General features: G+C 35.9%; 1 protein-coding gene and 1 long non-coding RNA gene across 2 annotated transcripts; both read right to left on the reverse strand.

Annotated features, from left to right (window-relative positions):
- Positions 1–302: 302 nt before the first annotated feature.
- LOC108986891 lies at positions 303–648 on the reverse strand. The gene is made up of 3 exons (XR_004801608.1): positions 599–648; positions 454–488; positions 303–362 (listed from the first exon to the last, which is right to left on the reverse strand). It is a non-coding gene; the product is annotated as an uncharacterized LOC108986891 (long non-coding RNA).
- A 140-nt stretch (positions 649–788) lies between these two features.
- On the reverse strand, positions 789–5257 carry LOC108986889 (probable disease resistance protein At4g27220). The gene is made up of 4 exons (XM_018959688.2): positions 2564–5257; positions 1738–2097; positions 965–1654; positions 789–866 (listed from the first exon to the last, which is right to left on the reverse strand). The coding sequence occupies exons 1-4, from the start codon at positions 5255–5257 to the stop codon at positions 789–791; spliced, it is 3822 nt and encodes a 1273-aa protein (XP_018815233.1).
- Positions 5258–13306: the final 8049 nt, after the last annotated feature.

The following is a 13306-nucleotide window of genomic DNA, read 5'->3' on the forward strand; positions in this document are numbered from 1 at the left end:
TAGAGTAAATCAGTCATAGCTTTTGATTTCCATATCAGATTATTTCCATATCAGATTAACGATGTTGGAAAGCTAACTCATTGAACAAATTTGTGTTTCAAAACAATATTCAAATTCCAACATTTACTTGGTCAAAACAGTTCGACAATGTCATGACCGAAACACTGGACAAAAAATTCGTTCGATAGTTGACTCAGCCTTTGTTAGTGCAAAATCCTAAGAATAGTTGGACTTGAACCACTGATTTTTCAGTAGTAAAATATGACATGATGCATGAGATGACAAATTAAGAGAAAATTCACCTGCTAAGGAGCATATCGCGCGTGTTAGAACCTCTAGTCAACGAGTTTGAGAAGAGAGGCCTGGGAACATGTAATTATATAAAGATTGAAAAATGTAACAAATAAATAAATATCAAATTAGATAGGGAATTGGTAAAATTGAGAAATTCACCTTCTACATTTAGAAATCCCCAGGAGATTCATGACCTGCAATGAAATGCATAATACAAAACTCTAAATAATATATATATAGTTCAAGAAAGAGCTTCGAAAGAGGGACACTGAGTATAACTTTAAAATCAAATTTCGGTACGTACCTTCAGAATTTGATTCAGAGGACAATGAATAAGAGTTTTCATCCGAGTTCTGAAAACAACACAATCCATTGATTAATTAAAAGGGTGAAGAGAGATATAATTTGCAATAAGAGTTTCCTGACATTTACTCATGAGAAATTCCTATATATAGCAATAATAGTTTATAAACGGCCTTAACGTAATATTGAACTCATGATTGAATGCCTTGCAAGTGACAAAAAGTGACAATTGTTACCCAATCAGCAGGTCGACTTTGTAACGATCTTCCCTGAAGAAAATGAGAAACATATCATGAATTCTTAGATATCGAAATCTAACATTAATCTCCCTTTTTGGAATGCTCGATCGTTATAAAATCTAACATACCTCGCATTTGATCATCATTTCTCGGATGGCGTCATTAAGGTCTCCAACCATGTATTGAAACTTCAACTCTCTGAGATCAGTATTTACTCTCACTAACTCAGGTGGCGTTTCCACTTTTCTTGGAACAAACATCTTTAACTTATCACATCCAACTACTTTTACTTTTGTTAGGGATGGCCACTTAAAAGCATTAGCTTCAACACAAAAGCACTCGAGTTTTCGTAAACGGACAAGTGAGAGGGTATGCACGTTGGGAAATGTCACCTCGCTTTTCTCATTTTCTCTTGCTTTTGCTAGAATTGCTTCCATTTCGTTGCATTCCTGAACTTCTATTTCTTCCAATTCCACAAGAAGTTTTGCAATGGATGGTGAGAACAAGTATTTCAAATTATGACATTCACTTACTACTAGCAGTCTCAACTCGTGGAAGCCTGTAATTTCTTGTGGACCATCCTTCCATATATGCTTCAGCTTTGGTAAAGTCCGTAACTTCAGTTCTCTCAAATTATTGCATGCAATGAAGGCAGAACTTTTCTCAAGATTTAGTCCTTCAAGCTCAAATATCGCTTCCAATGAATTACATTTCACAGCTTCAAGCAGTTGTAGATTTTGCATACTATTAATCAAACTTGATGGAATAAGAGACCGTATCTCTGTTTGAATGTCTCTATCATTCCCATTTGGGTCCACCTGTGCAAGTTAAAGCTAATGACTAAATATCTTAAAAAAAATGAAAGCAAATTGCTAAATGTGAGAAAAATCCAACCACGTACCTCTTTGTTAACTGGAGGGTGCAGTATTTGCCCTTGAAATTCGGGTTCATTCCCTCCCAAGGAAGAGCTTCCTTGGAGTTTCTTGCGACACAGGACACAGTCAAGGCATCTATCTAGAAAACCAGGGGCATTCTTTACAGAGGAGGTCGTACCAGTGTGATCCTGGCGTTTCGAATCTAATCCCACGTTTATCTTCTTTGGCTTTGCTGTGCTTCCAATTTCTGGACCAAATGTTATCAAGTTGGGACATTCGTACAGATAGATTTCATGCATGGATGGCCATTTGAAGGACCAAAATTTGGGGAACACGATGATCTCTACTGCATCTTCTTCTTCTCCAACTTCAAGAATGTTTTCTATCTTGTTACAGGTTTGTATGGATACACTTTCAAGTCCCACGAGTAGTTTTGCAATAGAAAGAGAGAATAAATATAGTAGACACGGACAGCTCTTTATATCAATAAATCTTAGGTTTCCAAATCCTTGAAATCCTCGTGGGATATTCTTCCACACATGTCTTAACTCATGTAAACCTTCTAACTTCAAAGTTCTCAATTGAGAGTGTATGAATCCCTGACGGTTCTGCTCAACCATTAGTCCATCAAGATCAAATACGACTTGTAGTGATTTGCATAAACTCACGTGAAGTTCTTGTAGATTGGGTGCCCATAAAATGCTTATGGAAGAAAGTAATTTATGAGAGATGTGTTGCCCTTCAACCTGTTGATATGAGCGCACTAACAATTATTTTCTCAAACACCAAATTTTCTTTCTCGAAAAAAATTATGGGCGGGATTCATAGAGCAGTTAGGTAATGAAATCGTACCTCTTGATTCGAGGATGGTTTTTGCGCATCAACATTGCTAGATTCGAGAACCTCAGATACTGGATCGTTGCCTTTACAAAAAGCGATTAGGCTTGTTAGAAAATTCAGCTCCACATGGTACAACTTCGGAAACACTATCATTTTCGGTACTTCTTTCTTATCTTTTTCTTCCCCAGAGAAGATCTCTTCCATAGCATAACAATGCTCTATTATCAACCTTTGGAGTTGAATCAAATCTCTTGCTATGGACAAAGGAAAGGCATTTTTCAATGAGGTGCATCCATATAGATTAAGATACCTTAAGTTGCCAAGCACATCCCTATCATGGCATATCTTCACTAGTTTATCCGTCCACCTGAGCACCAGTGACTCTAGTAGAGGGAAGGCAGCATGTGGACGAGTCTGATCCGACTTGACATCGATTAGATATCTCATATTACATTTAGAAACCTCTAGAAACTTCAAGCGTGGAAAAGATTGAAAGCCTAATTCAAACAGATTGTTTTTTAAGTCGCGTATTTCTATCAAGCACAAAATTTCAGCTTTCTGCAACATTAAAAGAATCCTTGGACTCTTTGCAATATCACTTGCTTTACATTCGAGAGCCAGAGTATTTTCAAACAGATACCTTGATTTCCAATGCATACTTGATTTAATGTATAATTCAAAAAGTCTATCCAATCTCTCGCTTGCATATATTCTGAAGTTTCTCAAGTATAAGCCTTTCTGCAAGAGCCTGATAGGTATACAAATGTCCAAAACCATCATATGCTGTGAAGAAAATAAATCAGCATTGATTTTGTTTCCATTTTCTTCAGGAGATTCCCAACACGGAAAGCTTTGTTCCATGTACAACTCTTCCAGACGAGATAAACTAGAGAAAACACCTGGTGGAATTCGCTGAAGATCCCAACATTCCGACAAATCTAGCAACTTTAACCAGCTCAAATTTTGTATTTCCCTCGGCAACTCCTTGATATAAGAACCACGAAAGCTAAGGATTTTTAGTTTCAGAAGTGATTCAATTGCCGACACATCTTTTAAGCTACAATTCTCCAGTTTCAACACTCGAAGGTTCTGAAGGACTCGGATCGATAATGGTAGTGACAGGGAGGAGATACAGTGCAAGGACAAAATCTTAAGTTCCTTCATCCCACTAAATAGATTGGTTGGGAAAGTCTGTGGACGTTCCAGTGATAATGACATGTGCAAAAGCTCAAGTTTGGGACACTCCAACCCATCTAGATGCCTTTCCAATTCCTTAGATACAAGCGAAATTGCAGCATAATGTTCATATCTCTCATTTTGTGGCCATTCCTCCATTTTATAATCGCATCTTACCAGAAAACAATGTTCATCTTTAGATGCAATTGATATGGCAACATCTCGTACAACAACATGCATTTTGACATGTTCTTCATCCTCTCCGTCCAGCAATAGGTTTGATCTTCTCAGATTCCGAACCATTTGATGCACTTCTCGTCTTGCTTCTTCTATGGTATCAATGTTTGCAAACAAGTTTCGCCCCACTCCATATCTGACCAAATCCTCGATAGGAATATTATGATCTTCTGGGAATAAACAACATAGTAAGAAGCACGACCTGGCTTCCTTACTTTCTAAATAATCGTAACTCGACTTAATGCTGGAATAGACCTTTGAATATACAGGAATATTTTCTAGGCCTGACCTTCGAAGTTGTTGAAGCACTGCAGTCCACTCCTCTTTGCTTTTGTTTGCTAGGGCATTACCAATGATAACAATAGCAACAGGTAAACCTCCACATTCCTTTAAAACATCTTTTGCTATTTGGAATGGACCGCCATTCTGAATACAATCACCGGCTGTTCTTTTAAAAAGATTCCATGCATCTACTTCTGATAGGGGTTTGATTGGAAAGATAATCTGAGTTTTCATTTGATTACAGGTTTCTTCACTTCGTGATGTAATCAAGATTTTGCAGCTCTTATGTTTATCTCCATAAGGAATTCCAACTTTCACTAGATCAAGTGGTTCCCAAATATCATCTAATATTACAAGGACATTCTTGGTCTTCGTTATTATTGAATTTAGTGCATTTGCTCTTCCAGCCAAACTCTCTTGATAGAATTTCAGACCTAGATTTTCTGCAATTTCCGATTGAATCACTCTCAAATTTGGACTTTGAGACACCTCTGCAATCACGACTTTATCAAATAAATGATCAACTTTCGCTCTTCTCCCTATCTCTTTGGCCATTTCTGTCTTTCCGACCCCAGCCATACCACATATTGCAATGATGTTGATCTTGTCATCCCTTAGAGCAATCAAAACTTCATTCAGAATTGATGTTCTCGATTTAAAATGCTTGACATCTTCAGTGGATGATGATGATCCTGTTTCCGGTGGAGGAGCATCAATGTACACCCCACCATAGTTTCTACCTTCTTGTAGAAGCTCACCAATGTCTTGCGCTTTGTTTTTAGCTTTCCTACTTGAGGAATATCGTGCCTTCGGATTTGGACACCACCCATTCAAGCATTTCCTATTAGTTTTATCATTTTCCAGAGCACTAATGATCTTTTCCACCTTTGTAAGCCAGCTTTTAACCTCATGAGAGGTTACTTGTTGATTCAATTCAGCCGCATTGATGGATTGTTCTACCGCAACTCTCCTATCACGTAGTTTCTGCAAATGCTCTTTGAGTTTCTCCATGTTCCGTTTGTAGTAAATGAGATAACCCAGATGTTTTCCGATTAGAACCATCGAGCATTCTCCAATTTTTTCTATAGATGATGAAACAATATCCATTTTTCCTTCCTTCTTCCGGATTCTCACCCAGTACCTTTTTTTTTTTTTGTGCATACAAATATCGTATATATAAGATGTAGAACTACAGTTTACAAGTCTAGAACAAATGACTTTAAACAGCAAAAGGAAAATAAAATAAAAGGATTGAGAAACCAATGTGCCAAGAAGACGTGAAAGGATCCGTTCGTTTTATCTTATAGCATGGTTTTGGGATTTCGTTGTGACCCTCAAATTGAGAATTGCGGTACAATCCTCTTCCAAAAAAATGAGCTCATGTTGGCTCAATTTGGACAAGGATTGTACTATTTGTGAAGGTTTGTTGAAGATAATTGATTGCTATATATTAGATTATTTTCTCTAGTATACTTGGTTGTAGTTACTAAATGCTTCCACTACTACTTAAATTATATAAAGATTAGATTTCGATTATTCTAAAACTTATAATAGCATGAGAGAACTATAACCACGGGATCGACGTTTCATCGACCCAAATGGATAGGAACGGAAAGTTAGGGGCGTTACACTAGTATCTCTAAGAAGGGCTTCGAATATATATTCTAATATGCACACCTGACAGGAAATATTTTTCACTTTAATTTAAACCAATTCATGTAAAAATAGAAGGAATCAAGGGCAACATGTGATGGATCTGGAACTCATGATGGGCCGATATCAATTTCTCTTTGGAGAGGTTTCCTTAATAGCCGGCCTATTGATGTTAATATTCCTAAATTGTTGTGTTCTGCTATTCGTTGATCAGTCATCAGATCAAGTTATGTGCTATTTCATTGCAGTCGACGACATGAGAAATTTGAAGCATCAATCTTGGTTTCAGAGGTTGAGTCAATGGCCTTAGAAAGCTAAAAATAGCATGAATCTCATGTTTATCATTAATTATACATATTTTCTCTCTGTACAAGTTGGTTGTTTAACTTACTGAGATTTCAAGTAAATCTCACCCTTATAGACCCACTTCCATTCCCCCAGAATGGTAGAAGTTGTGTCAAGACCGACATTTGATGAACAGGATGAACCGTTGGCTTTAGATGATTGAATCTGGTAAAGAAGTTGGCCGACTTGATATTGACGTTTATAATATTGACTCTACATACAATAGAGCTATCATTAAGTTTGAACTTATGGTTATTAATATTACTAGGATGTTAGTTCATTCTGGTATAAATTTTTATAAGTCACACTATTTTCCGCTGCGATTACTACATATTGCTAATTGCATACTAGGATACATTACATATTAACTGTCATGAACAGGGGTATGTAACCTTGTATTGCATGTGATGGGAACCAAGGTGGGCCTAGTCTTAAAGATATGTTGCAAGTTCCAGATGGATCAAATACAAGTTCAAGGGCGTAAATGATGACGATTCAGTTTTGATTCATTTGATAAGCTATGGAAATGGCAACAACATGACTTAAAGGTTTTGGGCACTTGAAGGCTATCAGTTTATGAAATTTGATGAATTTATTTATTGTGAGTTGAGTTTTACTCCTCTTGTTCTTAATTGAACTTTTGAACTTATCAAAGGTAAATCACAACCTTTATGGCGTTCCTCCTTTGTAATCTGGATTCTTGAGACGGATTGTTCAACGGGTCTAGATTTTAATATAATCTAGGTTCTTGAAACGAGTTCTCATCGGGTCTAGGTTCTTCATCCATTGACTTGATTTTGACTTTCTTGGGGAGTTTTAAAATTGATTGTGGGTTCAAGAGATTCCGTTCCTACAGATTCATATAAGCATGTCCCGGCACTCCAAGTCTTCTGTACATCACAAGCGGAGATTGAGGACGTCACTTAGGAGACGTTTGGATTCGAAGATGACTTGAGATAACTTGAGATGACTTGAGATGGATTGTGAATAGTAATGAGATGAGTTGTGAATAGTAGTGAGATTTGTGAGTTAAAGTTGCTGAATAGTAATGAATAGTAGTGAGATGAGTTGAGATGAGTTGAGATGAGCTGAGATGAGCTGAGATGTCCTACGAATCCAAACGTGTCCTAAATCTCACCATGACAGTCTCACTACAGTGCCAATCATCAGACCAGTAGATTTTGCAAATGGTTTTAACGAGGGAGGATTTGAGCAAGACATCTGGCCACACGAAGATGAGTGAAGAGGGTGCCATGGTTGTCATTCAGTGGACAACTGGACATTTACTATCTTTTATTATTTACCCTAATGGGGGAGAACGATTATTTAAATCTCTGAATTATTTCATGGACATATAATAATACAATGGTACCTATGGTTGTAATCGTGACATGTGGAGATGCTTATGAAACGGTATTATGAAGTTTAAAAATTTTCTCTAGTGCTAAATTTCTTAGACTAATTTGTTATCCACTACAAACTATTCATATCCTTACAACATTCATGGTGCATGTAGCATATTACTATCATGAACGTATGGATGTTGTATGCAGCATACTAATAAACACTCACGGTTATGTTGTTTCTATAAAATGAAGGAAATTGAAATGTTTTGTTAGAAATGAAATTATGTTTTATAAAAAAATGCTAAGGTATTAATGTTTTAAAATATATGTATGTAATAACCTTATTTGGCAGCCCCTTTTTGTGCACCTCAAAAATAGTTGTATGCGTTTAAAATGTATGTTATATATATGTAGTAGCTATTGACTTTATGTTCGGTCCATGAAATAAAATATTGAGGTTTATGCTTGATGCTAAGAATGATGCTATGAAATAATATTTAAATGACTCTATGAAATGATGTTTAAATGATGCTGTGAGATTATATTTAAAAAGATGCAATGAAATTATGTTTATGCTTATGCTAAGAGTTGATGTTTAAGAAATGAAATGGACTAATGAACGAAAAGAAGGAAAATGAAATGGCTGAAATGAAATGAATATTAATGTATGAAGCTACGTAATATGCATGATTGAATGAATTATAGCACCAATGGACTAGATAGATTGCAATGTCGGACAAGTAATATTGGTAGTGCATCTAGTGCTACCCTCTGACTGAAAGAGATTCCTAACATGTGGTCATGGGTAAGTCCAAAAGACTGCTAATCCAAATACACGGGATGTAATAGTGTGTATCGGTCACTGGAAAGTGATAACAGTTAATTGAATGTATGAATGGATTAGTTTCTATATGAATGAATGTACAAGGTTTGGAAATGAGTTATGAGAAATGAAAATCTATTTAAAGAAAAACCCACCTTGTAATGTTTTCAAAAAAATAAAAAATAAATACTTTATGTAAAGTATGTAGATGAATGCATGAATGAAAACCTATATTAGTATATTTTTATAATATGAAGTAATGTTTATTGAGGATTCGACTTATTTTATTTTTATGTATGCCCCTACCACTCCCAAGAACAAAATGTGGACAAAGTGTCAAGACAGACATGGTCTAGGGGAAAGGTAACTTAGGCACATTTTTCTGTTGTTTGCATAGTCCATGATTTTTTCGAGGTACTGAATTGCCTCTTTTTTTACTATGTCAGCTCTTGTACTTATTCCAAAGGTTGAAAACATGGCGTCCATTGATATGTTAAGGCTGATCAATTTATGCTCTGTGTTCTATAAAATGTGCTCCAATATTCTTGTAGATCGTTTGGCTACTATTTTGCATTGCATTATATCCCGGGAATAAGGTGCTTTTATTAAAGGAATAAGTATATTTGAGAATATTAGTCTTATTCAGGAAATGGTTCATTGTATTAATAAACCTATGAGGAGTGGAAATGTTATCCTTAAAATTGATATGGTTAAAGCTTACGATAGTGTGGATTGGAAGTTTTTGTTCCATGTGTTGGCAGGTTTCAATTTTTCTGAGGTGGTGTGTAAATTGCTTCAACAATGTGTTACAACACCTTGGTTTTATGTTGTTATGAATGGAGTATCCAAAGGTTTCTTTAAAAGGGTTGTGAGTTTAGGCAAGGAGATCCTCTTTCGCCATATTTATTCATTATGGTTGAAGAACTGTTATCTCGGTTGTTGAAGAAAGCATTTGTGGATAATAAAATAAAGGCTTTTTATCACCCTCGGAATACTCCGCTTATTTCTCATTTACTCTATGCGGATGATATTGTCACTTTTTCTAATGGTGGTAAATCTTCTCTCAAGTCCATTGCTGCTATTTTAAGAAAGTATGAGTTGTAGTCCGGACAATCTATTAGCAAAGAGAAGTCTTCCATTACTTTTGCAAGATATATTCCTCCTGCTAGGCGGCAAGTATTGTTGCAGATGATGGGCTTTCTAGAAGGATTTTTTCCATTTAAATACCCTGGGGTTCCTATTATTTCAAGCAAGTTAAAAGCTATTCATTTGGACAATTTAATTGGTAAAATAAAAAAGAGATTGGAAGGATGGCAAAACCAATTTCTATCTTCTAGGGCTCGGCTATTGTTGTTGAAACATGTGCTTTTGAGTTTACTGATTCATTTCATGTCCATTGTTCAAGTGCCTTTAACAGTTTTGAGGATTTTAAATCAATATTTTAGCAATTTTTTCTGGGGCACGGTTGATGGAAAGCCGAAGAAACATTGGTTGGCATGACAAATTTTATGTCAACTGGTAGGAGAAAGAGGAGTGGGTTTGAGGAAGCTTCAAGATATTACAAAATCCTTGCATATGAAATTTGCTTGGAAAATACTTGTGGATAAATCTTTGTGGTCTTAATTCTTTTGTGCAAAATATATTTGTAATAAACATGTTTCCTAGATTGATTGTAATAAGGGGTCTTGATTTTGGAGATCGGTTATTCATTGCAGTTGGATGTGCTTCTTTTGTCGAAATGGAGTGTTAAGGAAGGAAATGTGTCTTTTTGGCATGATAGGTGGCTTGAGGAGGGGTCATTCATGCAGCTACAACCAATAAGTGAGAGATCGAATTTGGTAATAAAAGAGTGCAAACTAGATTATGAAGGTATTAAGTGTCGCAATGGGGTAGATTGTTTGGTATGGCTGGATAGTGTGGATGGTAAATTTTCTACCAAGAGTGTTTGGGATTGCATTCATATATGAGCGCCAAAAAATAGATAGTCGGATTGGGTGTTGCACTCTTATTAGCCAAAAAATATGTCGGTGACTATGTGGAATGCTATGCTTAATGGTCCTAGTGTTGATGAGCGGATTAAATCTGTTGGGATTCCTCTAGCTTCAAATGCGATTGTTGTTTTGAATGGGGACTATGAAACTCTGGAACATGTGCTAGCTAAGGGGGATCTTGCCAAAGAAATATGGAGAAGAAGCTACATGTTAGTGGGGTTGCTATTTTTGGAAGGGAGGAGTTGGAAAGATATGGTTGAAATCTGGTTCCGTAGAGCATCTCAGACATCTCAAACAAGTGAGCCGATTGGCTTGTTACCGGGAATTATTATTTGGTATCTTTGGATGAGGCGATGAAGAGCTCGTACAGAAGGTATAGCTGATAATGTTGCTACGGTTTGGAGGTGTGTACTGGGCTTCTCTAATTTGGGAGAAATTAATTGCATGCCTATCTAAAAGAGATGAAGCTATCTTAATAGCCTTGAATGTTCCTATTAAATTGACCAAGAGAAGAGTGACAAAGTTGGTGTACAGGAAGAAGCCGGAGGCAGGTTGGTTAAAGCTCAATACAGATAGATGCAGTTGTGGGAATCCTAGTGCTGATGGTGCAGGTGGCGTGCTGAGAAGTCATGAGGGCAAGCTTTTATATGCTTTTGCAATATCCGTGGGGTCTGGTTCAAACAATTTCACAGAGATGATGGGTTTGTTGCATGGCCTTAGGCAGGTGAAAAGACTTGGAGCAACTCATGTGGTGCTGGAGCTTGATTCTCTGCTTCTTGTTAATTGGATCATAGGAACACGTTGTATTCTCTGATATTTGGAAGATTATTGGAATGAAATTCTGGAATTGCTTCATCAGATTGATTTTCGAGTGCAGCATGTTTATTGTCAAGGAAATAGTCTGGCAAATTACCTAGCACGTATGGGTGCGGATGGCATCTCAAGTTCGTGGGATAGTTTAAGGGAGGTGAGAGGTTTGTTTAGATTGGATTATTTGGCTTTGCCATATCTGAGATTGTGAGGTTTTTTTGTATTGGGATATATTGGTGTTGTTGGTATGTTTTGGTTTGGTTGAGTTTTTGTAAAGGTATTTGTCCGCCAAAAGTGATGATTTTTTAATAAAGAGGGAACCTCTGTTTTTTAAAAAAAAAAACAAAATCTGTAAAATGACTTTGTAATTTTTTTATTTAATGAATACTATGTAAACTCTTTTTTTAATTTACAAAGCAAGTTAAATTCTTAAGCATGAAATCTTTTATAACTTGGGAAGGAAGGAAAAGTTTTAAAAAGTAAATAATTCTCATTTCTTTTCTCAAAGTATTTTCTAAAGTCACACCACAAGGATAGGCGTTTCAACTATCATGAAAATATGGGGTGTGTAACCCAATGTTACATACCCCGACGTCTTGACAGCTCGTCTAAACACAAGCGAGAGGTCGGGAGCATCACAAGAAAATACTAATTTTCATTTCCTTCCCTGATTGAATCATACCCTTTTTGCATTTTCTTTTTTGTTTTTTTGTTTTTAGTTTTTTTTTTTTTTTTTTTGGTTCATCTTAGAAATGTCTTCAATCAAGGATTAAAACTTGTTTGCCACAAAAAGAAATATTAGAAAAAAATTTCATTCGTTCTATGAGTTTAATTAGGAGGGCATGGAAGTTTGTACGTACGTAGATGAGGAAAATCAATTATTTCATTTCTCAAGAGTGCATAAATCTTTTTATTGTCTCCGAAATTTGAAGAAATTGAAAAGTATGAAAAAAGGGATTAATAAAGTAATGGTAAATGAAGCAACAAAAATTTAAACTTACAATGATTGAGAAACCAATATGCTAAGAAACACAAATTTAAACTACATTTAAAAATCAAAGAAGCATGTGATAGGAAAGATTCAGCAGCTAATAGGGCAAAAATACCTCAAAGAAACACTATAAGAAAGGAAAAGTTTCTTAAACTTACCTCTGTATCCTGGTTAAAACAAAGTAATTGTACGATGGAAATTTGGCAGTAGGTTGAAGCAGATCTTGGCCGGATTGTTGTTGACAAACACTAATAGATCACGAGTACTGAGCGATGTTGAGTAAGTGTAGTTATGATGGAATAACAAGGATATTGACAAAGAACACGCAAGTAGATATCATTATATATGAGTTCGAGAAAATGATTGGAAATAAAAAGGTTTGATTCTTTGTTGCATTCATTCTAATTACCTTCCTTCGAAATCAATCTCAAGCACAAATTCTTCTCTTCTTTTTTCTCTTTTTGTCTAGCTATGCAAGCATAGACTCACTTCCTTCACATACATTTAGGTTCGTTTCTTCACACGTATGGATGCGACGCCCCCAACCCCCACTTGGTATTTGACGGTGACTGAATACGTCGGGACATGTAATACAAAGCTATATATCCCTTGTACATGACAGTTAAGATGCAATGCACCTAACATCTAGCAATATACAATAAAAATCGTAGAGGAAAAATTATTTTCTATCTATTTAAGCACTCTGGCTAAATAAATAAGACACATGGTACCAATAACTGCAAATATCCCAAAAGCTCTTCATATAAGCATAAACACTTCAGAATAAGAGTTATGTTTCCAAAAGACTTCCAAAATACGTTGTGTATCATAAAGTTATTCTCAAAACACGGGACCTTTCAAAAACTGTCTAATCCTCAAAAAAATTCCAGTCTTCAGGGCTTTCCAGGCTTCGACCTCTTTTCTAGGAACCAGTCCTTGCCACAGTTCCTGAGTCGTTTAAACTCATTGTTCGCATAAAAATATATCTACAAGTGCACAGAATCGTAACAACTAGTAAAGTGTTTTAAATAAAACGGTTATCGAACCCACAGAGAATAATTATGCTATTGAGTATTAAAATTGACTAAATTAATTACTATT

This window comes from Juglans regia, chromosome 5, assembly GCF_001411555.2.
Source record: "Juglans regia cultivar Chandler chromosome 5, Walnut 2.0, whole genome shotgun sequence".
Classification (NCBI taxonomy): Eukaryota; Viridiplantae; Streptophyta; class Magnoliopsida; order Fagales; family Juglandaceae; genus Juglans; species Juglans regia.

What these genes read in the sequence shown, in the direction of transcription:
- LOC108986889 (XM_018959688.2), bottom strand. Translation starts at nt 5,257, where the DNA reads ATGGAGAAACTCAAAGAGCATTTGCAGAAACTACGTGATAGGAGAGTT. An exon ending in AACCATCCTCGAATCAAGAG is followed by an intron (nt 2,098 to 2,563) that starts GTACGATTTCAT and finishes ACCTGTAACAAG; the next exon opens with ATAGAAAACATTCTTGAAGT. An exon ending in AAATGATGATCAAATGCGAG is followed by an intron (nt 867 to 964) that starts GTATGTTAGATT and finishes CATTTTCTTCAG; the next exon opens with GGAAGATCGTTACAAAGTCG.